This window comes from Larus michahellis, chromosome 8, assembly GCF_964199755.1.
Source record: "Larus michahellis chromosome 8, bLarMic1.1, whole genome shotgun sequence".
Taxonomy (NCBI): Eukaryota; Metazoa; Chordata; class Aves; order Charadriiformes; family Laridae; genus Larus; species Larus michahellis.
The window spans coordinates 30,407,811-30,433,254 of NC_133903.1; the positions used below are offsets into that span (position 1 = coordinate 30,407,811).

At 50.3% G+C, this 25,444-nt stretch overlaps 1 protein-coding gene across 10 annotated transcripts in view; it reads right to left on the bottom strand.

Moving 5' to 3' along the window:
* ATF6 (activating transcription factor 6) overlaps positions 1-23,926 on the bottom strand; it is a 94,897-nt gene extending 70,971 nt beyond the window's left edge. For 6 of the 10 annotated variants that reach the window (XM_074597185.1, XM_074597184.1, XM_074597182.1 and 3 more), the window contains exons 1-18: positions 16,327-16,483; positions 16,006-16,191; positions 15,687-15,872; positions 15,368-15,553; positions 15,046-15,231; positions 14,726-14,911; positions 14,418-14,603; positions 14,047-14,232; positions 13,775-13,897; positions 13,333-13,363; positions 13,082-13,137; positions 11,719-12,280; positions 11,535-11,611; positions 9,752-9,839; positions 9,318-9,412; positions 8,700-8,829; positions 8,254-8,460; positions 5,548-5,768 (exon numbers count right to left, since the gene is read on the bottom strand). In XM_074597185.1, the coding sequence (XP_074453286.1) occupies positions 5,548-5,768; positions 8,254-8,460; positions 8,700-8,829; positions 9,318-9,412; positions 9,752-9,839; positions 11,535-11,611; positions 11,719-12,280; positions 13,082-13,099 (1,398 nt within the window). In that variant the 5' untranslated portion in view covers positions 13,100-13,137; positions 13,333-13,363; positions 13,775-13,897; ... (6 more) ...; positions 16,006-16,191; positions 16,327-16,483. Of the gene's footprint in view, positions 1-5,547; positions 5,769-8,253; positions 8,461-8,699; positions 8,830-9,317; positions 9,413-9,751; positions 9,840-11,534; positions 11,612-11,718; positions 12,346-13,081; positions 13,138-13,332; positions 13,364-13,774; positions 13,898-14,046; positions 14,233-14,417; positions 14,604-14,725; positions 14,912-15,045; positions 15,232-15,367; positions 15,554-15,686; positions 15,873-16,005; positions 16,192-16,326; positions 16,513-16,648; positions 16,835-16,967; positions 17,154-19,486; positions 19,670-19,781; positions 19,890-19,986; positions 20,377-22,623; positions 22,718-23,273; positions 23,381-23,733 lie in introns of those variants that run through there. The other 4 variants (XM_074597179.1, XM_074597177.1, XM_074597178.1 and 1 more) reach the window with 4 other exon arrangements.
* Positions 23,927-25,444: the final 1,518 nt, after the last annotated feature.

Genomic DNA, 25,444 nt, shown 5'->3' on the forward strand with positions numbered 1-25,444 from the left:
AACTAGGAACCCAAGAATTATAGCTCACTAATAATGAAAAAAGAGGTCCTGTGCTGTCTCTGTTTTCTCCTGCGTTCTCAAACTTCCATGTGTAGGAGACACAAAATGTATACTCAAGCAGCAGCTTGATTTCATCAATCACATCACGAAGACAAGAAATACATATCTACGGCTTTGCAAGGTAGCAGGAATGTCTTCCACCTTCACTTTACCGTACACCATTTTACAGGCTACAATTAGTCATCTGTTTTCTTAACTGGAAAATCCTATGGTTTTTCAGTCTGTCTTGCACGGAAACCATTTCCACACTGATTACACCTGTTTCTCTACCCTTTCTAGCTCTGCTATATAGTTTTGGGAATTTTGAATACTGTCTCAGATTGCACATTCTGTGTGTATCAAGCAGTTACATGGCAGTTTAAATGCAGTCTCTGGGTGCATCTACACTGTCATTTTAATTCAGATCAGGAGTGTGGCGTTGATGCACATTTCCTGATTGTCCCACTTAATGTGCTTTGGTTCACATCACAGAACAGTCTCCGATAGAGCACACAAACTGTATTCCCTCTGGATGAAGCTAAACTGGCAAATATACTCCAGAAGGGCACATAACTCACTCCAACCACTAGCAGGCATTCAGTTTGCAAAACGAGACCAGAACAGTTAAAATAACCTCTCCCCATTCTCCAACAGTCCTGATGAGACTGATTTTTTTCCCGAGCAGGAACAGTCTATCATCTCTTACCACTTACTCATTTTGTGGTTTGCACTGAGTGGGACAACTTAGACTGAAAGCATCTTGCTGCTGAAAAGGACAATGATGATACTGCAGAGCTATACAGAACTACATGAAATCCTAAATTTAAACACTAGTCTGTTGATTTCCTTTCCCTCACAGATTAGCAACAGCAACTCTGTTTTTACCAATGAGAGAACACTTCCATTACATTATTAAGCTGCAACAGGATGTGCCTTAATGATGTTTACTTTGAAAGAGAACTGAATGCTGTATCTTACACAGACCTGAACGTCCTCCAGTAGCTACCAACATACGCGCTGGAGTAACTTGTATCTATTAGAGCATGAAAGCTAAAGAAAAAAAGACAAGAACTATCCTAGAAGTATCACTCTAGGACGAAATAAACAAGTCACCGAATATTAACTTTAATGAACACAGACAGTGTGCTTCAGTTAAGGTCTGGCTACTTAAAGAACCCCAACCATAGCTTTCCAACTCTCTCCCTGTATATACCCACACACAGACAATATGCTGCTCTAGGGCTTTGGTGTCTGCAAAGAAAATTGGCTACAGGCTGTTTGAAGAAGTCATTCTTCTTCATGATACTGCAGTCTGGTGACAAAGACTAAAAAAAACCCACGTTACAGTGCATTAACATTTTGGACTGTCTCCACATTGATCTAATTGCTTTCTGTAAAGATCATTTATTATATGTCTAGTCTGCTACCACCACCAAAAGTCTGTGAAACTATTTGTACTTACTCCAGTTTCTCTCTTTAGCAGAGAGTGGAGAAGGAAAAGATTTTAACATATTTTCATTAACACTAAGCTTTGTCTTGAATTTTTTTTAAGTACCACAACACTTAAGAAAACTTCTGCAGACATATAAAAACTTTGGAAAAAAAAGATTCAGGTCAGCCAACGACTGCAGTGTATAGAACACACCAGTTTTGGCCAGGATCTTTTCAACTGTCCAGAGATGAAATAATGAGTTCATGCAGCAGCTTTGGCTTGAGTTGTGTGATATTCCCAAAAAGTAACTACATTCCTCTTTTTAAAAAGAGGTTTTGCATCATGAAGTCAAACAAAGACGACCAAATTGTTTACATCCATTCTTGTTTGCAGAGCTGCTCAGGATTATTCACTAGTGGATAGCTTTTGACTATGTGTCTACAAACTCTGGCAAATCCACTTGCTTCCCTGGAGAAAACACGGAGTTAGAGCACCAGTGCAGTGTTTGTACACTAAAGTACATCCTAAGGTACACCTATCGCTATTTCAGACACTACCAGCTACGTTTCAGATGGTATTTATCTAGACTGCCCTCCTTCACTCAGCATTCTCCAAATGCTGTCATGCAGCTCTTCCCAGTCTGATTCAAGGCAGTCTGTGCAATCACTGCATTTCAGTCTATGCCACTCGTTTCTTAAGCTTGCTTAAATGAAACCAAGCTATTCATGTCCTTAAGTTACTTTGTTTTAATTGACAATCCCTAAAAAAGTTCAAGGTCCTTGGTGAGCCCTCAAGCACTTGCCTGGATTTTCTGGGGGAAAAAGCTACAACCGCACACTTGATCCTGCCTAAATCTGATGCAGGAAACAGAAAGAGTTGTGTGTGTGAAATGGTGCAACAATGCTTGAACCTGGAAGCAGTGTGGCACTAGGCGTTACATAGGTGGCTTGGCATCAAGACAAACATGTCCCTTGCTTGAGCATTTTGATAATCAGAAGAGAGAGAGGAACTAATATATAATGTTAGACTGCTTGAGTAACATTGCTTTGCAGAAGTGCCGAACAAAGATGAAGCGTAGAAAACACCTCTGCTAACTTCTTTTGAAGTCTCCCTCTTCGTAGGTTGCATTGTACTAATTTACCAGTCAAGACAGTAATTTCTGGTTCTGAGGAGGCACAGTGACATTGGAAAACATTGGCATTAAAGTCAAACATTAATCAGTGATGTGGCTTTTGCTGCCTAGCTTTAAAAACTATGCCACCGTAACACGCACATAAGAAAGATGTTGTAAATATGGGGAAGTGAAAGGTTCATTGCAAAACCTTGCTTCAAATAGTACTAACTAGATGCAGATTGTCCTCTGTCTTCAGGCTTTACAAAGAGTCATGCACTTTGCAAATAAACACTGCTACCTCAATTTAGTCTTCCAGTGAAAACTCAGTTCTGAGGAAAATTTCACCTCCATTCCAACGTAAGCTATATTTCTAGCACAAGGCGATAAGAATGTCTCCCACATTCCACAGTTTTTGGTACACACACTGGGAAAGTTAACAAAGAGCTGAAAGTACAAATCGTTTTAACTTTACATTGGCTGGCTTCTTACCTCAGCCCATGAAAGCTGCCGCCTTTGAAAATGCATCTCAAATGCAGGACTATAAAACCTATACAAGTGTTTTCTCTGTTCTTATGAAAGATCTCAGTTTTCTTGTCTCTAACTCAAAAGAACACAACTTGACTACAGCATAGAAAATAGGATTCTTTAACAGAAATCCACACTTATGTTGAAGTACTTTTGCGTAATCTAATTTTTTCTAAATTTTCAATTTATGTTTTTTTTTTTTTTTTAATCAACACAACTGGGAGGCAGAATTAAATGCTTTTTCACTACAAAGTGGAAACACAAGAGAAAGGCCCTATAAGGACACAACTAAACAGGATTCCCTCACACACTTACCATTTATGTCCTCACATCATTTAATTGCAACAAGAAAAGCAATCTGCTTTTTTAGTTAAAAGCCTCTTTCCTTCAACCGGAAGAGTAACTTGCTTAGGCAGCGTTTCTTTCGTCCAATTTCCTAGTGTAAAGTTCTTGACCAGTTTCCCAGTGAAGAGTGACCGCACTGAAAGCCTGGTACTTCCCCGTGGCTGCCAAGCTGCATAAACGTGTGCCATCAGGACAAGCACAATGCAGAGCCTCACGCGTATGGCTTGCTATCAGCTAATCTCAGTCTAACCCATTGGAAGGGCTGAGTGTTATAATATAACAGTTTATCCCTCCTAAGCCCGAAAGAAAGTCCTGCAGTGTTTCTTTTTATCCTGCAACATCTGCAGAGATTAGCAAACAAAAACACGTGTTACAGAGCTCAAGTGACAGCTACATCTGTGCAGCTCTGAGCGCCACATATGGTGTCTACAGCAGTCGCAAGATGTTTTAACCCTGCTGGCGCCAGCTGTATCCTGAAACATTTGTTCTTTTTCAAAATGCTGTTTCACAGTACGTGCCAAAGAGCAGTTGCAAGTGTTTTTTCGTGTTTCAATAAGCACAGGTAAGACATGCAGCATTTAGGCTGATACCAAGTCTTAAAATTGCCTTCCTAGAACAGCTTCAGGTGGAAACACCCACAAAACCATTATTCAAAACAGCTATTCATTACCCCATCTACACTGTCACAGATGTGTATATGAAGCGTGATGACAATACGGGGGTTTTGTCAATTAAACCTCATATTCAGACAATGCCAAGGTGACATGCTAGTCCTGATCACAGGGAGTCACAAATCTAACAACTGCTGACAGGTCTCTTCAGTTTGGCTTTGCATGGCAGACAATTATCGTTTAAAAATGCAGCGCTCAACTGGTCTGTCTACTGACAGACCTTTGTTAGCTTCTCGCAAATTCAAGATTAGGTTTCCATTGCAGTCTGGCTGCTGAATTACTTGTAGCAAATAATTTTTCATTTGAAAATGCAGCCCCCCACACAAAGACGAATAGTGAAGAAAATTTAACATCAAGCAGGAGTGGCAATTCTCAGACACTAGGAAACCATACAACAACATCCCTCCAAAGAAGCCAGAAGGCACATGCCTTTGAGAAACAGTGCCCTGCGCTGCTAATAAGCAGGTGACTATACTGCAAGTTTTCATGGGAATGGACACCAGTGTTTTCTCCCTCACACCAAGAGATGCGATAGGACTCTCAGTTCACGACAACTGTGCTTGGAACACCACACTGGAGAGTGACACCCCGAGAGTTTAAAAGTCACAAACAAGCAGCTTCGGTACTTTCCGCAACCGTGCCCTCCTTTGGACAACACCACACAACCAAAGCAGCTCCAAACTACTAAGAACTAAATCAAGTTAGCACCCAGCTTGATAGCTAGTTAAGATGTCAAAGCTGAAGGGGGGAAAAAAAACCCTACACATATCAAAAGCTATTTCTGTTTATAGCGACCGCTTACTGTCAGCTACTGTGGAAAAAGTTATTTGTTTGTGCAGTGACTGTTGAGAGCTTACCCCTTCTCTATTCATTCAGTATATGATCAAAAGGCAGCCTGAAGAGATTAGGATCACATGAAACTCAATACCCGAAGTTTCTAAAAATGATGAGTAAAATCTGGGGAGATAAAGGGGATGGAAAAAGAATCAGGCCTACTGCTGACATTCCCAATTCATCTACTTCTACTTTCATTATACGGATTAGAAAAATGATTTAGCACTAATCAAAAATCAGACAGATCAAATCTTTGTGTAAGAGAGCTCCAGTCATTGAGAGCTTGCAGTTGAGAAGACAAGTGAAGGAAAAAAATATATTAGCACTGTCTTCTGCCACAATGCTTGCATACCTGGTCTGCAACTCCAGGTAGGTCAGCAGATTATCAAGCTGTTCCTCCCAATTCTTTGCCAAGCTGTCGAATTCCCTGTTTGCTGTTAGAAATCCTATTAGACGAGCCCAACTACAGCTTTTTCTTCCTGAAACCTCAAAAGTGACCTGGTTCTCCCACTATGTCCCACGTCCAGGTAACTGAAAACTGTTTCCAAGCTTTGGTTATTAGCTATCATCACATGGTCAGAACTTACATCCAGCCCCATCGCTGGTGTGGTGCTTTGAAGCAAGGGCTTAGTCACTGGTATTTTGCCACTTGTTGAGCCACTTCCAGCAGCTGGAGACAACGTGTTCACTGCGTGGTTGTGAAGTGGTGTGGTCCCTCCGGTGACGGCAATGACCGGCTGGGAGGCAGGAAGCACCCCAGATGCCTGGAGCTGTACCACGGTGGGCTGGGGGAGCACCACCGATTGACCTACAACACAAGAACAAACAGGAGTGCTTGGTGTTATATGAAATTGATTTGTACATGACTAGTTTGTAGGGGAATACTGATACAGGAGGTGGAAAGTCTCCTGCCTCTTCCTGCCCCTCACATCTATCTCAAGTCCAATTCTAGAGCATTAGTATACTGCAGAGGAGAGGAATGAAAAAAAATAATCTCAAAAGCCTGCAGGGCTATCCTGCAAACCAAAACTACACATATTAAAAGGATCCAATAAATCAAGCTCTCTCCCAAAAGCTCTTCAAAGTTAATAGAAGTTAAAACTTCAAAATGTTACTAATTTCAGTATTGCTGATGCTTGATGCACTTCGAGCAACTTTTTCAAAGAACTTAGCCAGCTTACCTCAATTCTCCCTCTCCCTTTTGTCCATCCCTACTTTATTGCTGTAATCAATGGAAAACTTACTACACAGAAGTGACTCATACTATACAAACCAATGTCAGAATCAGCACAGAGAAACAACAATGCAAGTTACACTTTCAAAACGTAAGTTAAAGCTTTAATTCACACTAAGACAAGACAAATCTTTTTTAAGAAATGTCTTAGGTAAGAAATTTTATGCACAAGCTGAACAAAGCTTAAAGAAAAGCAAGCAGAAAAAAATGAGGCAATATTGACAGATTTTGAAATGGAATTAAAAACAGTCACTTCCAAGAAATTTCAGTCCAACAACTACAGTTAACTCAAGCAGGTGCTTAAGTAATATTTTGTTGTCAGAAAACACATGAACGTCTCTCTAATCCTTTGTAACAGGATGACCTCTCCAGCTTTCACAAACAGCATGTTCCAGCTGAGCGTTCCAACCAAAATGCACAATGACGTATTACAGCATTTACCCAACCTTCTGGAAGGTGGAAAATGAAGTAATTCACCTAGCACCAAAATCTTTATGTATGAGGTGTAGGATTAAATCTCCTTTTTTGCAGAGCTGAGCTTGAAGACATCATAAGTTAGTACTACCCTATTTAAGAACGTCAAATGGGAAATGTGAGATTATTTCAACAATATTTTTTATGCATGAAGTATGTGATGCTCTAAGATCATGCTTTATTCTATAAGCTTTATGAAAGGGACTATAAAAATATCATTCCTCCTGCTCCTTTGAAGATAATGGTATATTTCACACTGGTAGCTCCAACTTACCATGTGCAAGGGATTTTGATTAATGAAAAAGATCCTTATGGCTTTTGTTATGGAAGCAGCACAACAGAATTTTTAAACGCGTCATCGGTTAAAGAAAATACGTGCCATGGAAATACTTTCCCCAAAGTATTTCCTCTACAGTTCCTCACAGAAACTACTCTCCTGACTTTTCTCCAGGGAGAAGGAGAAACTGATATTCACAGTATTATACTTGTATCCAAAAAATCCATATCCCCAACATTCCTTATTCCAGATGGTATTTTATCAACTGGAACATCAGAAGAAATAAGAATTAGGTCACACTGACTGTGTTCTAAGCAGTCTAACAATCTTAGGCATGTTGTAACAAATGTCAGCATCTCCAGCTTTGGCTTAACTCCTGATGGAAGAGCAATTAGTAATGAAGACGAATTTTTCACTGTTGCAATAATTTCTAGATACAGGCCCTTAAAGTATTTGTCTCCTTTTCCTTCCGTGTCTCGGAGCCTGTACAGTCAACTGCAAGAGGCTGCAGCCATCAGCTGGTGAAAATGAGCAACTGCATGTGACAATTTCGGCAATGCAAGTAATGTCCATGCTGCCTTAGCTGAAGAGTAAAATAATGCTTTGGATACAGAAATGAAGGCTCAAGCTATTTCAAAAATCTGTTACAGGTCAACAGGAGGAATGAAGAATTATCAGTGGACAGAAAATCATTTGCCTCTCATCAACATCAGTGTGCAGCTGTAAGCAACTTTTCTAACCTCTAACAAAGCTCTCAATTTTTAGCAGATTTCACAACATCCTATTTGATGCTGAGATAGAAAGCCATAAACTCATATTTCCACCATCCTGTGGCAGTTTCACATGGGTAAAAAAAAAGCTCTTATCACTCTTCCCAAGCTTTCAAGCTTCATTCAAGCCATCCTAACTGATCCTGCTGTATCTTCCTTTGCTTCCCACAGAATAGCACTGTAATCACCTTATGTACCACTTGCTGTCATAAGTGGAGCAGGGCAAAGGGTCCCTAGAGATGCTTCCAAATCAGCAGTTTTAGCTCCACAACTGCCAGTGCTCAACGTAGTCTCTTTTGCTATACTGCCTTCCATTCCACATAACGCCCAGCTGAGTGCTGTTTCTCATCGGACTACATGAGAGAGGAATAAGGCCATCTTCTCACCCTAAAGCTTTTTCAGCAAAGCATGTAGGAAGCATCTTTTTTCTCCTGCCCCTCCCATTTCACCTGCCAAAGCAAACTTTATCCTAGCAACCATCCCAAACAGATACAGTGTTTACCCTCAAGACCTGGCTCGGTCAAAATAATTCACCTACCTTTAGGAGGTGCTGGCTGGATGTTAACAACTGGCTGATGCTTTGGCAGTGGCACAAGGGTGGGAAGAGTCTGAATAATGATGGTTTTAGCCGGGATGCCAAGATTAGCCTGAGGTTCTGGTACAGCAGGCAAGAGAGGTTTGGGTTGTATCAAAGGCCTGGACACTGTCTGACCACACCTCTTCAGGGTCCTTGCAGAATTATTTGCTAGGGAAGAAAAAAAGAATCAGAGTTGGACCAGAAGATACAGAATAAAGAATTCAAGCAATAATAACAAGGCTTTTGGTGTGTGTTTTTTTTTTTACCCATCTATAATATCTGTTAAGAACAGACACATCTGATCACAAATTCAAGTCAGAAATGACAGGATATACTAGTGTTTGTTAGTTAAACATTCACATGCAAGACAATACGCACTATCTACAGAGTAACCCAGTCTTTCATACCAGACCGAGAAGTGATGCTGACAGCAGGCTTCTTCCCTCTGTCTCCTTCGGGGGATGCTGGGCTTCTGCAGCTCTTGCTGTAGAGAGAGATGGGAGACATCTGGGAGCTACAGCTGAAGTCCACATCATCCTGCAGAGTACATGAGATTAACATTTCAGAAACATGTAAATGTGTCCGCTAGCAGTTCAGAGTATAGCAGCCTTCATCACATCTGTATCGCTGCTTCAGCGAACAGGAGAAAGTTTTTGTTCTGCAGTTTTATTCTGGTCAATGCCAAGTACTACTGAAAACCAAAAAAGTACCTCTCCGTTTGCCCCTCTGCAAAGAGGGGCAGATGCCAGCAACTGCTAGACTTTAGAAGGCATTTTGTTTGGCAACCAAGCCAATATGCACAACTGAGGAAACAGAACTGAACATGCTCTTTTTAGAATGGGTCGCAGCAGGGGAGGAAGGAAAACATCACTGAAGGGAAGGTGTTTTTGCAGGGGTTGAAAAAATAAGCTGTTTCTTCTAATGCCATGAAGTTGGTGAGACAAGTAAATCACTGGGCCTTTTGTTTGTCCCAGCTGGTTGTGAATGACTGCTGCTATGTGTGTTACATGGAGGTTTCTGCATACAGGCACATTCTGCACCAGAGAGTCGACAGACGACGGAGACGGAACCGAACAACTCGAAGTGGCTGGTGATAAGGGTTCTGTCTTCACACTTTCATCTGCAAGAGGCAGATAAAGAAATTTTACTGTACAAGTGTTTAACTACGGAAGATCAGTAAAGAACATATGGCCCTACACCAGCTATTTAATTCCTGAAGCAAGGCACTGCAGAAAACATAGTGAGATTAAAGATACTAAACAGCTTAGCTTGTAGAGCAGCCCTCACCAGCTGTACCTATTGTACAGAAGCACAGCGTGACTTCTCATTACAGAGGCAAATGCTGCAGGACATCAAAGAGTTTCACATAAGTTACCACTATCCTGAAGTTATAACAGCTCACCCTTATGGGGTGGTGGGGGGGAATAATCACACTTGCAAAATACAAAAGGTAAGTTACCTTCATAAGTATGGCCTGCAAGATTCCAAAGATCCGAGTCCCAGGACATCAAATCCAAATCAAAATGAAAGTTACAGAGATCATTTTCCTGAAATGACAGTTCAGAAAAAGAAACAATACAAAAAGACAATATACGTTGAAAACACCAGCCGTTATGTTCACATTCTTATAGCTCTGGAAAACAAAACAAAACTATCACTTCAGTTGCCTTAAGGGCTTTTATCTCTGCTGCCTTAAGGGTACAATTCCCAAATGGAATACACAAGACAAGGCTTCTTTTAAAGCTTAGAACTGTAGGAAAGGAGCATACCAGTTTCAGACCATTGCTAATTACTGTACTTTGTAATTTGTACTGCACATCAGTAATTTGTAAAGTGGAAGTTCTAAGTCCAGTCACTGTACCACTTTATATAAAACACAGGTTTTAGCAACTTGTTGGCATCCTCCCCTTCATCTTAATTGAAAGACTAACTCGATGCCCTTCCATCATCAGATCTCAAAGCACTTTATAAACAAAAGCAGCATCAGTGTCAATTTTCCATCAAGAAGAGACACAAGGACTGACTTGCCCAAGATCTGATGAACAGTATGTATTAGGCCTCCCTATATTTGAATAAACTGACATCATCATCTTCTAAAGCCAGGGACTCCAGTTTCCTCTTCCAACAGAAAAAAAGAGACTAAAATCACTTCATATATATTATTTATTGTGTGACTTTTAAGACAGTGATCAGGTTTTTGCTCCGTTTTTTCTACTGATGCAACTGTAAGTCTCAGTTCCCTACTCAACGTAACATTTTTATGAGCACTTGCATGAAAGATACAAATATTACATGCCAAATTTATACAAATATATAGCAAAGATTTTCCTGCTAAAAACTATCCTGCAAACCTACCTCTCCTTACATTCTCAACTTGCCTCATAAAGGGAGGCTCAGAAAGTCTGCAGAGTGCACTGACATTAGTATTCACAGGCTAGGATGAAGAAAAAACTCATCAGAGCATATTTATGGGAAGAATGACCAAAAACCACAGCCTGAGCTGTGCAGTGAGAACCTCCACACAGATAATTAATGCTGATGGGGATACCCTGCCCTTGTACAATGCAGCAGTTCCCAAGTTTTCTACAGCACCTGGCTCTACGATGCCTGTACGCATGTTCTTAGTACTTGAGATTGATGTTGGATAACCCAGGGGTTGTGCTGGAGGTGGAGTAGGACACGGTGAGCAGAGAAATGGCGGGGGAAAAACAGGCAGTGAAGAATCCATGAGGAAAATACCCCGGGACAGAAAAAGCAGTATATATGATCAGAAATGGTTTGCAAGCAAAGGGTTTAGGAGAAAATCCAAAACCAGACAAGAATACAAGAAGTCATATTACAGGCAAAGTGACAAAGCATAGCATGGGTGGCCACAGATGTAACGGGCCCACACTTCTCCACAATTCTCCTCCAATGGAGCCCAGAAACGCACTCTCCCGTCAGCACGGCCGCGCAGGGGGAGTCTCCCTTCACCAGGTCAGTGACAACACAGCTTTCCCTGGGCGCAGCCCCTCACACTTTCACCTTACACTCTCGCCTTTAACCTCGGCTTGTAAATCTCCGGCTTTGACGCCGACAGCTTACTCACAGACGGACAGCCCGGCACCTCAGCAGCTCAGGCAGGGCTGAACGGCTAAAGGCCTGTAAAGCCTCCAGCACTCCACCCCGGCAGCTCGAGTGCCTCCCGCCAGGTAGCCGCCCTGAAACCCCTGGCGCTGCTCCCCGGAGTGCCCGGTACTCACCTCGGGCTCGTCCCTCGGCGCCCGCCGCGGCTCCGCGGCGCCCAGCAGCTCGCTCAGCTCCTCGCCCAGCACCGCCTCTGCAGGAGAGACAGCGGCCTCAGCGCCGGCCCGGCCCCGACGGGGAGCTCCCCACCGCCCGGCACCACCCCTCGGACCCCCCTCCACCGCGCTCAGCCCAGCTCACCCCAGTCGAGACCCGCCCCCGGGGCCGGCAGCAGCCCCGCCGGCTCCCACTCGGCCTCTGCCATCGCCATGGCTTCCGCCTTCCTCCCGAAACACACGTCTCCTTCCGGGCAGCGCCACGCCCCGCCTACGGCGGCCGCCGGAGGACAGACGGCGGGGCGGGGAGTGGCTTCGCTTTCCCACCCCAGAGCCCGCTGCGGGGGCCGCCCCCACCCGCACCCCGGCACACGGCGGCGGCTCGTTAGACACTGGCGTTTATTCAGGACCAGCTGACACAAGCACGAGTTGGGGGGGCGGAGCCGCGGGGGGAAGGTCCGTGAGGGGAAGGGGCTGGGGCTGGCAGCAGGCGGCGGAGGCGGCCCGCGGCCCCGGGTTGGTCTTCGCACGTGGGCGGTGCGGGAAGGCAGCTCCGCTCTCCGGGTGCGGGCAGTGGCGGTGTACAGGCAGCGTGGGTGGTGTCTCCAGCCGGCAGCATCGGTCAGGACCGCAGCCGGGGGGGCGAGGTCCCGCTGGGCCCCGGCCCGCGGCGCTGGGGGACACGGTGCAGTTCGGTGGCGGCCAGGCTGGAAGCAGAGGAGAGGCCGGGCTTGTGTTACCCCTGAGGTACCTTAGAAACTGGCATCTTTCACTGAGCAAGAAGCAAAGAGCCGTAGGAAGGTTAACAAGGCCTTGTGTGTTTGTACGCGTTGTATAAGCGACGCACGCCTTGCTAACGAATATGCCCCTGAAGAGGAACAGAAGGCTGGTGATAATAAGGGAACATCTCTCTGCAAAACCAGCCGAGAACCGGGCAATTGGTAAAAACGACACGGATCTGCAGAGGGAAAGGTAAAGGCGGCAGTGGGAGATAGAGACCACCGACCCAATTAGAGACTGAACAGAACTGCCCCCCTCACTCTTCTGGAGTATGTGCACATCAATTAAAGGACATTATAGCTTTAAATGAAAGTGAGAGACTGTACGAACCCATATAAGTTGTTAAGGTACTAACCAATAATTGTAATTAAGGGCGTGTATTTCTGGGTTTTGAATCGTATAAATATTCCGAGGAGGTTGTAGGCCAGTGTGCCAGCTTTGTGGATTAGCACCTAGTACCCATCTCTGCACAGAAATTATTTAAATAAATACTTCCGCTCTTGTGTGTACATTGGCATCTTGCACACCAGGTGAACAACCCCACTTTTGGGACGACGTTCCCCCTTCCCCTCCCAAGGGGTCTCCCCACCTGGGAGCGCCCCAGCCAGGAGGATAGCTGCCCAGGTGAATTTTCCACGTGACTCCCAGCAGGAGCAGGGGGTAACGGTGGAACATTTCCAGCATGCTGCGAGAGCACAGGGTGCTGCAAGGGTCTCGCAGGCGCTCACCTTACAGGTTGGCATCATACGCTGCGTTGGTGAAAACACCAGGCGATCCTAGGTCACTGGAAAACAGAGACAAGGGTGTCAAGATGGCAGGAGCATGAAGGGCAGGGGTTAGCACAGCCCCATCAGCCCTGAAGAAGGTTCCACTGCGTCTAAAAGCAGCCTCACGTGGGCTGATCTGGGTAACGCGGGGTCACCGCAGGGCTGTGATGGGCACAGGGCAGAGCCACCCTCCTGCACAGCACGGCTCTCACCTGGTGGGGTTCAGGAGCTTCTTCTTCTCGTCTGATAATGGTGTCAAAATGTCCACATGGGTGATGCAGATAGAAAAGAAATAACCAGATCTGTTTAGTGAGGGACTTGAGAAGCTACAGCAGCAGTGTCTGAAACTGAACCAAATTTGACAAGTACAGGAGGGAGCGGGGAGAGGGAGCTGAAACAATTGGCTTCTTCCCCTTTGCAATTAAGGTGTTTTTCGGACTCTGCCCTCCAAACCTGGCTGCTGGCACTTGCAGCTGGACAAACTGCTAAGGAAGTGCTGCCAGATCAAAGTGACTCGCAGCAACTAAAACTCATGGATTGGGGCAGTCACACTTGTTAAACTTGTGATCCTCCCACCCTCTCCTGGGACTCTCTAACCCCCTGGTCTGAGAGCCCCTGGCCAAACTGGGGGGTCTGCGGGAGGTGTTTCTGTACCTCTGTCACTGAGCCGCTTGGCGAGGAGGGCAATGAGCGTCCCTGAGAGCACGATGCCGGCTACTGCCAGAGCTGTGCCGCTGCTGTAAGCCAGGACTTGCTTTAAAAAGGGGGCACCATCCTCTGAAACAGATCCACAGACCCACAGGTTAGAAAGTTGTCAGAAGGGCTTTGCAGCGCCCAAGCTGCTGGGGTGCCCCCCACCGCATTCAAGATGTGCTGCAGGACGCTGGACACTCCCAGTGCTAGAGGAGTTGGAGGTCCCACCGTACCTGCACAGACTGGGGGATGCCTGGTCCAGTTCCCTGTGGCTGTGCACCGGAGCACCTCTGCTCCCATCCGAACAAACCCCTCCTCGCAGGAAAATGTGCATGTGGAGTTGTATGTGAAGTTCCCATAGAGGTGAGAGCAGCTCAGCTGGCCTCTGCTGGGGGGGTCCAGCACTGGGCAGCTGATGGCTGGAGATAAAGCACAGCGGTAGCATCAGTAGGACAGGACTGATGGTGGTGGGATGGGGACATGTGGGCTGGGGAGCCAGGTCATGAGCTGCCATGGACAAGGGGTGCTAAGGGGAAGGGATGCTGGGGAAAGCAGTCTGCTACAGCGGAGCACTTCCAGAAACGCATGTGATCACAAGATCTACCTTTGCAGTGTGGGGCATCCCCAGTCCAGGTCCCTGTGGCCATGCACTTGCGGCTCTCTGGCCCCATCAGCACAAACCCTGTCTGGCAGGAGAAGACACACATGGAGCCGAAGGCAAAGTCCCCGTGGAGGTGGGAGCAGGCGGCCTGGCCCATCTTGGGGGTGGCCAGTGTTGAGCACTTGATAGCTGAAAGAGTAGAGAGGCATACTTCAAAAAGAAGCCAGGAGACTGCTGGGACCAAGAGACCAGGGAACATCCTAGTGTCACGCCAAGGCCAATGACACCCTGAGCTCTAGCAGCAGCGCTACCTTCACAGTGTGGGGCATCCCCAGTCCAGTTCCCTGTGGCCGTGCACTCGCGGCTCTCTGGTCCCATCAGTGCAAACCCTGTCTGGCAGGAGAAGGCACATGTGGAGCCAAAGGCAAAGTCCCCGTGGAGGTGGGAGCAGTTCAGCCCTCCTCGGTCTGGAGCGCTGAGCACCGGGCAGGCAATGGCTGCAGAGATAAAGATACACTTCAAGCAGAAAGCTGGGGACTGCAAGGCTTAACTGTTGGGCAAGAGGACCAAGACACCAGAGAACATCCCAGGGTCACCCCAAGGCCCATGACACTTTGAGCAACAACTCTACCTTTGCATTGTGGGGCATCCCCAGTCCAGGTCCCTGTGGCCGTGCACTCGCGGCTCTCTGGCCCCATCAGTGCAAACCCTGTCTGGCAGGAGAAGGCACACGTGGAGCCAAAGGCGAAGTCCCCGTGGCGGTGGGAGCAGTTCATCTCTCCTCGGTCTGGAGCGCTGAGCACTGGGCAGGCAATGGCTGCAGGGTAAGGAGACAAACTTCAAGTAACAGCGAGGGAACTGTGAGGCTAAACTGTTGGAATGAGAGGACCAAGACACCAGAGAACATCCCACAGTCATCCAAAGGCCTGTGACACATTGAGCAGCAACTCTACCTTTGCATCGTGGGGCCTCCCCAGTCCAGGTCCCTGTGGCTGTGCACTCATGGCTCTCCGGTCCTGTCAGTTCAAACCCCGTCCGGCAGGAGAAGACACATGTGGAGCCAAAGGCGAAGTCCCCATGGAGATGGGAGCAGTTCAGCTCTCCCTGGTCTGGAGCGCTGAGCACTGGGCAGGTGATGGCTGCAGAGGTAGAGACACACTCCAAGCAGGAGCCTGGGGACTGTGGGGCTAAGCTGTTGGCACCAAGAACCTGGGGTGACACTAGGGTGTTCCCCGAGATTACTGACACTCTAAGCCCTAGCAGCAGCGCTACCTTCACACCGTGGGGCATCCCCAGTCCAAGTCCCTGTGGCCGTGCACTGATGGCTCTCTGGTCCTGTCAGTACAAACCCTGTCTGGCAGGAGAAGGCACACGTGGAGCCAAAGGCGAAGTCCCCGTGGCGGTGGGAGCAGTTCACCTCTCCTCGGTCTGGAGCATTGAGCATTGGGCAGGTGATGGCTACAAGGATAGAGATACACTTCAAGCAGGAGCCTGGGGACTACAAGGATAAACTGATGGGTCCAAGAGGCTGGGGAACATCCTAGTGTCACGCCAAGGCCAATGACACCCTGAGCTCTAGCAGCAGCGCTACCTTCACAGTGGGGGGAGTCTTCAGTCCATGTTCCTGTGGCCATGCACTCGCGGCTCTCTGACCCCATCAGCACAAATCCCATCTGGCAGGAGAAGGCGCACATGGAGCCAAAGGCAAAGCCCCCATGGAGGTGGGAACAGTTCATCTTTCCTTGGTCTGGAGCATTGAGCACCGGGCAGGTGACAGCTACAGGGACAGAGATACACCTCAAGCAGGAGCCAGGGGACTATGAGACTTATCTATTGGAATGAAAGGACCAAGACACCTAAGAACAGTCTAGGGTCACCCCAAGGCCCACGACACCTTGAACATCAACTCTACCTTCACAGTGTGGGGCATCCCCAGTCCAGGTCCCTGTGGCTGTGCACTCACGGCTCTCTGGCCCCATCAGCACAAACCCTGTCTGGCAGGAGAAGGCACATGTGGAGCCGAAGGCAAAGTCCCCATGGTGGTGGGAGCAGTTCACCTCTCCTCGGTCTGGAGCACTGAGCACTGGGCAGGCAATGGCTGCAGGGTAAGGAGACAAACTTCAAGTAACAGCGAGGGGACTATGAGGCTAAGCTGTTGGAATGAGAGGACCAAGACACCAGAGAGCATCCCACAGTCATCCAAAGACCTGTGACACATTGAGCAGCAACTCTACCTTTGCATCGTGGGGCCTCCCCAGTCCAGGTCCCTGTGGCTGTGCACTCATGGCTCTCTGGTCCTGTCAGTTCAAACCCCGTCCGGCAGGAGAAGACACATGTGGAGCCAAAGGCGAAGTCCCCATGGAGATGGGAGCAGTTCAGCTCTCCCTGGTCTGGAGCGCTGAGCACTGGGCAGGTGATGGCTACAAGGATAGAGATACACTTCAAGCAGGAGCCTGGGGACTACAAGGATAAACTGTTGGGTCCAAGAGGCTGGGGAACATCCTAGTGTCACGCCAAGGCCAATGACACCCTGAGCTCTAGCAGCAGTGCTACCTTCACAGTGTGGGGCTTCCCCTGTCCATGTTCCTGTGGCCGTGCACTCGCGGCTCTCTGGTCCCATCAGTGCAAACCCTGTCTGGCAGGAGAAGGCACACGTGGAGCCAAAGGCGAAGTCCCCGTGGCGGTGGGAGCAGTTCACCTCTCCTCGGTCTGGAGCGCTGAGCACCGGGCAGGCAATGGCTGCAATGGGAGAGCAGGTCTCAGAGACAAGATAGATGAGATGAAATCTAGGGATTAGGGCTGAATCCCAGTCAAACAAAACCAAATCTATGGTGATATGTCTTTGATTTATCTTTCTCACTCAGACAAGTCTCACCTCTTCAAAGACAGTAGTAACATAGTTCGTACAATGGTTTTTCTGTCATACGAGTGATTTCCTGGAGGGGGGGCAGTTGCTGCTCTGCCAGAGCCCTGTTTATTTATGCCCTGCGCTACCCCCAGGTCACTACCTGCACTACCCCAGGAAGGGCTATGGCTTCTGCAGTCCTACTCACCTCCCTCCTTGTCGGGGGAGCAGTGACCTGCCTCCATCCTTGTCACAGTGGCAGGGGAAAGGATGCCCTTATGGCTTTGGAGCTGTAGGGGACCAGGATGGGATGACTGTGATAGCTACAGGGGTTGTGTGCCAGCGTCCCTAGGCTGTGCCTTGTGTGCTTTGCTGTGTGCCAGGGCAGCACCCAACATTTGCTGGGGCAAGTGGCTCCGCTGCCTGCAGGACCACCGCAGGTTAGTGTCAGGGGGACATCAAACACCACCAGCCCCCAACCCGGGTGAGACAGACCCCATTCCCTGCACCTTCTGCTTTCAGACTGACATCAAACACTTTCCCTTGGTAGACTTTTCCTTTCATAGCCATCTTACAGGCAAGCACAGTTCCCCGCAGGATCCCTGGAGATGCCTGCCATGGTCCCCAAAACCCAGCGCTGAGGCACCCTCCAGCAGGCTCTACCTTCACAACACAGGGGGGTCCTGTCCAGACCCCACCAGCCATGCACTGCAGTCCCCGCACTCCCATGAACTTAAACCCCTCCTGGCAGGAGAAGCACATATGGAGTTGAAGGCGAATGTGCTGTGCGGGTGGGAGCAATCAACCTGTCCCCTTTCAGGGCCAGCCAGCTGGGGACACGCAATAGCCGCAGGCGGGCGGAGACAGGGCAGGGTGCGTGAGGGGAGGGCAGGCAGCCACGTCTCTCACGGTGCCCGCAGCACCATCAGCCTTGCCTTAGCAGGAACCTGGGTTTGTTTTTGGAGTAAAGCCAACTGGTAGTGCTTGCTAACACAGCTTCATTATCAGCAAAGGCGACTGACTGACACATCCGATTCTTTGCAAAAAAGAGAAGTCAATCATACAGAGCTGGCAGGAAAAAACAATGAGCTGTGCTTTGGGAAAGCAAGCCTTTGGGAAATTGAAAAGCCTGGAGTGGGCAGGCTCAGCCCAGCTTGTCTGGGGGAAATTCCACAAAACTGGGAGCTGGCTCCTGACCCTGCCACTGCTGAGGATGCTAGTCATGGGACAGTCACATCACATCTCTGTGCCTGTTCCCCTTAACTGCAGAAAGCTTTGCTGGTCTCAGCTGCATAAAGCAAGCCCTGGGTTGGACCACAGGCCCACACAGCACAGGTGCCATCAGCAGCACTAACTTCAAGGCAGTATTTTTTTTATTATTTTAAATGTATATATACAGAGACCCTGCCCACCCTGACCCCTCCTGCTGGGTCTCCTGGTACAGAGGGTCCCCAGTTGTGTCCCATGTCTGCTCCAGTCCTCAACTCGTCCCATCCTTGTGCAAGGCTGCAGATGCACTACGCGGCGGCACAGGGAAGGTGGAGCAGGGCTCTTGCACCCCCCCAAAAAAGCCCAGCACCTCTCTGGAGCGCCTGATGCCTGGCTGCAAACCCTCGAGCCGCCGACAGGAAGACTTTCCCTTCCCCTGCAGTGTAACATACCACAGCTTTCTCTCCTTTGTGGCTTCCTGCCCCGCTCTGTCCCTCCCAGCTTATATCTAACCTCATCTCACCAGTCCTTGCCCCTCCACTTGTGATGGCCCAGCCCTGCCAGGATACACCCTTCCCCCTGCTGTGGGGCGGCAGCCCCCTTTCGCTCTTCTCTGAGGACCCCCGAGATGCTGAGCACCTTCCCAAGGTGGATTGGGGTGGGCTTGGGGAGATGCAGATGATGTCACCATGGTGACAGAGGTGCCAAGACACCATCCTGCCCCTGCACTAGGTGGATGCATGGTGCTGGCACACGGGCAGGATTCAGGACAGTGAGTGCGTGCACTGGGACAGCCAGGGAGAGCAGGGGCCTTATCCAGAGCTCACTGCCGCTCACCCATCGAAGCCTCATCAGGGAGCTGCTCCCTGCAAGCAGCACTGGGAGCTGCTTCCCCAGAGGGCAGGGACTCGGCAAGCCCAGCCCGTTGCCTGCCTGAGCAGTGTTGGACATGCAGAGCTGGCCCCCACAAAGCATCAGTGCCACATCCCTGAGACCCCCAGCCCTTGGCAGGCCCTACCTGTGCAGGTGGGGGTCTCTGCTGACCACTGCTGGGAAGCCAGGCACCGCAGCGTGCCTGCCCCTCTCCGCTCAAACCCCTCCTGGCACCCGAACACGCAGGTAGAGTTGTAGCTGAAGTCTCCATAGGGATGGCTGCAGTTCATGCGCACTCCCATGGGCTCGAGCTTGGCACACTGCACAACTGGGAGAGGTGCGGCACCATCAGCCCATTAGAAGCACAAGGAACTTGCCCGCTTTGCCACTGGGGCTCAGGCTCTCCACCAGGGAGGGAGGGATGGGGATGGATGGCTCACCGTCCTCGCACTCAGGGCCATGGAAGCCGGGGTAGCACTCACAGCGGTAGCTCCCGATGGTCTCCACACACTCACCATGCTGGCTGCATGGGAAGGGCTGACAGGAGGCTGCGCACACAGAGGATGGTCATCAGGAGCCACTGGCCACCCTGCCAAGGTCCCTAGCCCACCCAATCCAGGTCCACGCCATGGTCCCCCCGCTCACCCTGGTAGCACAGTGCCTTTTTCCTCCGGTTGCAGGGCTCATCGTTCCACTTGCCCGACTCACGCTGCCGCTTGATGTAGATCTCCACACAGTCCTGGTTGGAGCGGCGGTTGTTGGGCTCTCCGGCTGCCCAGTTCTCTGCTTCCTTTGTCAGCGCCTTCCTGGTGCCCACCCAGGTCCAGGTGCCACCCAGCTTGCGGATGCCAATCCAGTAGTAGCGCCCATGGAAGGGCAGGGTTTCATTGAGGTACTCAATCTCTTGCTTGTTCTGGATTGCCACCAGGTCGGTGAAGAAGGTCTGGCAGTAGTTCCTGGCCTGCTCCCACGTGTAGTCCCCTTGGTCACTGTAGTGGTATGTCCAGGCACCCACCTCTAACTGTGTCACTGTGCCTGCAAGAGAGGATGAGATCCGGGATCGACACAGAAAAGATGGGAGCCGGGTGCCTTGGGACATGAGGGTAGGCTAGGGCTGGCATCAGGGCCAAGAGATGCCAGCAACCAGTTGAGTGAGGGGATGGGAAGAAGGGACAAGTGTGGGTGAGAATGGGTCTCTGAGGGTACATGGAGACCTGGGTGTATCAGGCATGGCAGAAGGAGCTGAGGCGGGACAGAGGATGACAGCACAGGGATGTGGAAGTTGGGGAGACGGTGTGAAGGCTGAGATGGGGATGCATGGGATGGGGTGGGCAGAGCACAGGTGGCAGAAGAGCCCCAAGCGGTGATGCCATCCCCTCCTCCAGCACAAGGGGTGAAAGCCCAGCCCCACAGCCCCGCTCCCCTGCCCACAAAGGTTTCCCAAAGGGAACACAACATCGAGATGGTTCCTGTAACACGGTTCCTTCCTCGAGTGCAGAAGTGTACCACTTCAATTTTCGTGCTTCTATGTGAGAGTCAGCTTAAAGCAAGGCAGAGCAATGAGCATGCCCTCAACCCAAAAAGCATTTGGATCCCAAGCTGCTCATCTAAGCCAGAGATCGTTTTAAGAGTCTTCTAAAATTCAGTATTGCAAAACAATGTCTTGCAAAAGTCAAGTTCACATCCTGGTCATGCCCACCAGGCAGGGCAAAGCCAGAGATTAACTGGAACCCACACCCAGAAGTGAAGGGCACTTTGTTGAAACCCTGCTCTTATTTACAGCATTTCACACCACAACTTGATGCAATCAAAGGGTTTTAGTCATAAAAAAAAGCTTCCTCCCTCCTCCCCAGAAGCAGGTATCTCCACAACTGCAGAAGTGATACAGGGATCATATCTCCAACTGTGCAGAAATTGAGATTGAGATCAAAGTTTGCTCCAAACGACTGGACTGGGGTACCATGTGTCTTGGGCGAGCATATCACACTGTGGTCATGCAGGCAAAGGTCTGCGCATCACAGATTAGATGCAAATCTGTGTCTTCCCAAGTCCAATTAGGGCTCTATTTTGGTCAATAATTGTGCATTTTTCTAAGCAAAATTACCATAATTTGTCTGGTTTTCCTTGCCAACGAGCAAACTATCCACTTTGTTCAACAAAACCAAAGCTGAGGAAAACGTGGCCTTCAACAACACCCTCCTCTTCACCCCTTGGGAGTTTGGAGCTGCAGGACAGAAGCTCAGGGCACCTCCAGGAAGCCTGCCCCAGCTTCAGGTCCCACCACTCAAGTGCTGGCCCTTGCTGCCTCCCCAGCACAGCTCAGGGCAGCTGCTCTGCTGCCTTGCACACCCCATCCCCAAATTGAGAAGGACCAGGGAGCCCATCCACTACTTGTCCATCCTCCATATGCTCTCCTGCCTCTTCCCTCCAGCTACACCAGTAGCACACTCTCTGCAGCGCAGTTCATCTCCACTCCTTCCCCTCAGCCTTATGTTACCTGTCCCTGCCCCAGCTGGAGTTGAAACCCTACCCGGGTGCTGTTTGCCTGCATTTTGACCCCTCCACTACCCTGGCATCCCCCAACGCCTAGCCCCCCCAGGGTGCACTCAGGGTGCCTTTGCATTTTTGTTTTGCCCTAAGACCTAAAATCTCGGCCTCCTCCTGACACTTCTGCATTTGCTTCCGTTCCTTAGCTCAATCATGAAAGCTCGCTTGGAAAATAACCCAGCTCCCAGGAGATCGCTAGGGACAGAGCAGGCACTGGCAGGTCTTGCTCTGTGCAATGCCAATGTGTGAAGGAAACCATCCTACAGGCAGCAAACCCAAATTAGTTTCTACTCTGACTTCTCCTGATGTCAATTAGCAGCTTTAACTCCTTGTGGCAGCAGCCCAGCTGTGCTCCCAACCCTTGCACTCATGGGTCTTGTGGTTACATCTCTGGCTGGCTCTGTAGGCAGGAGGAGAGCTGCTGACGCCTTTCTCCAGTTCATGGTACAATGCACCATCAGCCACGGAGTATTTGGGGAAGAAGACCCGCTGTGGGGACCCCACACATGTGCTCCCCCTGAGGGAGCACAGTCCTACAACAGGTCCCGCTGGAGGGAGCTGGCCCAGGCAGATGCAGCCCTCTCTTAGGTGAGGAAGATCCAGCCACGGGGCTGTCAGCCATGGAATTGTGACGGATGGGCCCCCAAAATAACATCGCTGCCCTTCTCCAGTTTCCTGGACGTGCAGGCTCCTCGGCAGCAGGGTCACGCTGGGCTTATCGAGCAGGCGGCTTACCCCATGCAATGGCAGCGATGCCCAGGTAGCAGATGCCACGAGAGCTCAGAGCCCACGTCCTCCCAGCAGACTGCAGTCTTCCCGCAGCAGCGCCCTGCATGTCAGGGAGAGAGGCGTGAGCACGCACATTCCACCGGGGGCTCACGCATCTTGCCATCCACCCACACTGCTGCCAGGTGGGTCCTGGTAGCCACAGGGGCATATTGCTTGTTCCAGCTTGCACACAGGCATGCATGATGCCACTGGCCAGGTATGGCTCTGCTGGAGAAAGGGCTCATCCAGCGAGGCACTTTGGGAGAGGTCCGTGCGTACAGCACAGCTGGGCAGTGGCGCGGGGGGGCATGCCAGCAATGGAGTTCACTCCTGGGGGGCCCCTAAGTCCCAGGCATGCCCTGTGCCCCCCACCCCTCCCCGTCCACCCAGGGCTGGCATCTACCTCCGCAGCAGCAGTGCCCTATGTGCCTGGCAGTGCCCCGTGTGCCTGGCATAACCTTGCTGCCATGGGGCTCTCTGGGGCAGCCTGGGTCCTTCCCACGGGTCCCCGGCAGCAGCACCAGTTTCTGGTAGCACCTGCCCATAGCCCTGCCCTCCCCTGCCCCCCTTTCCCAGGCAGACCCCAACTCATCCCCAAGCAAAGGAGGGGGACCTACCATGTCGGCGCCACAGACACACCTTGCCCAGCTGCCGGCAGCACCAGGGGCGTCTGGCCCTCGGCGGGCAGCGGTGCTCACACTTCCTCCGGGTGCGCAGAGCATCGCTCCCTGCCCTTGGCCTCTTCCCCCCCCGCCCCAGCCCCACTGCCAGCCCGCATCCTGTCCCACACCCCCGCCTCCCCCGCCGCAGGGCTCTCCCACCCCCAGAGACCCCACTGCCAGCCCGGGGCTGGAGGGGAACAGCAGGGTGAGCCCTGGCTGCGGCACTGGTGGGACTCAGCTCGGCACCTGCCCCATGGCATGGGAGCTGGGGGCATCCCCACGCTGCCACAAGGACACGACAGCCGCAGGAGCCGACCCACGATGAGCCAGGTTTGTCTGAGGTGGAGAAGGGCCCCCCAGGAGGGGTCCAGCGTGAACCTATGGTGCCCAGGGCACCGAGACGTCTCCGACTCACCATGTCCATGTTGCAGTGTCCACACTGGTGGTCGGAGGTCGGAGGAGGGATGAGGTGTGATGAGCTCCCACATGGGCTGAGCAGGAACGTGGCTCACAGCCTCCTGTCTCCTGCGCCGGATGGTCTCTTCTCTCACAGGCTTTTTCCTCTGGCTGTGAATCTTCATATACCGTTTATAAACAGTTACTTACACAACATATTTTCCTGTCTGTGCCTTTAAGTCTTTATGAGAAAGATCCAAGAACATGCCAGAGAAACTTCCCCTGAGTTGTTAATAACCTTTATAAACTTCCACCGATGCTTCAGGAACTGCCTCATTGTGTCCACCTCCCCTTGGACCATTCTTGAATCATTATAAATCTTTCCTTAGCCCGTTCTCCTCCTAATTAAAATTGCCTTGGCAGGGTTTTCTGCAGGAATTACTCTGCTCACTTCCAGTTAAAGCCAAAGCGAGAGACATGCATTTTCCAGTTCAGGAGAAATTGATTCTGCTCCAGCGGGACTCACGCTAGACAAAAGGAGGAACCCATCCCACAAAAGCCATAACCCACCACAATGACTTTATCCTTGGCCAAAGTAAATGAAACTTGGTTCCTGTCTCTGGATATCTTCCTCGAAAAATATTTTACTGCAATTGTCTATTTTTACCAAATTGCCGGGGATGAGCCTGTGTGTCCAGTAACTCAGGAGCACTCGCTTTCTAGCAGCTCATGTGCAGAGGGTGCACAATTACGGCCAGGGAAAAGTCAGCCAGGCGGGCTCAGCAGAGAGGCTGAGGGGCAGACGCTGGGGCAGGAGAGCGTCTCCAGATGCTGAGGGTCACCGGGGCAGGGTGGGAGCTTCCTCTCCCATGGGGTGGGAGACCTGCTGGCAGTCAAAGGGGTGCTCACAGGTGCACGGCCCTGAGGGGGAGCAGGCTGTGCCACTCCTGCCAGTTTCACTTCCGCTGAAACCCGACACGGTAGGGCAGAGTAGTAGAAAAAAATATATTCCTACCTTTATTTTTGTAATTAAAAATAGTTTCTGGTATTGTTTTAAAAACAGAGTCAAGGTGGCTGCTGCTGCAAAGGGCAGAATGTGGCCAAGTTCAAAGCTGTTTGTGGGGGGAGGTACCCCCTGCCTGCGGGTACCTGAGCTCAGAGAGGGGGTCCTGCATGGCAGGACAGGTACTGAGGGTTGCTTTGCAGGTAGTGGAAGAAAGTTCATGTGGTGAGAAGGAGAGAAGACCCAAATCAGCTCTGCAGCACTTCCAGGAGCTTGCTAATCACTAGGAGCCCTTTCACACCTCAGGTGGTTTCCAAGGCTGGCTTCCCAGGGAAGGATTCAGGATGCTGCAGGGCACATGCTTCCCATTGGGTTCCTGCTGTCCCACTTACCAGGAAAGGGCCCGTGTCCCTGCCTCACGGGCTGAGCAGCGCAGGGACTTCCCAGGCAGTGGGATGGCGTATCCTGTCCCCCCAGACCCACTCTGAGGGCAGAGCGCAAGCTGCAAGCCAGGGGCTCAGCAGGAACTCAAAGGAGCAGGGACAAAGGCACTTTCCTGTGTCACCTCCTCACCATCCCTCTGGGCCCTGCAGGGATCTGGAATGGAAATGCGCTTCATTTGCTGTGCCCTGGTCCTGAGCCACAGATGGAGGCGATGCTCTCTCCCGAGAGCCCTGCCGTGGGCTGTGTCTGTGTGGAAGGGTGTCCCACTCCCACCTCCAAACCG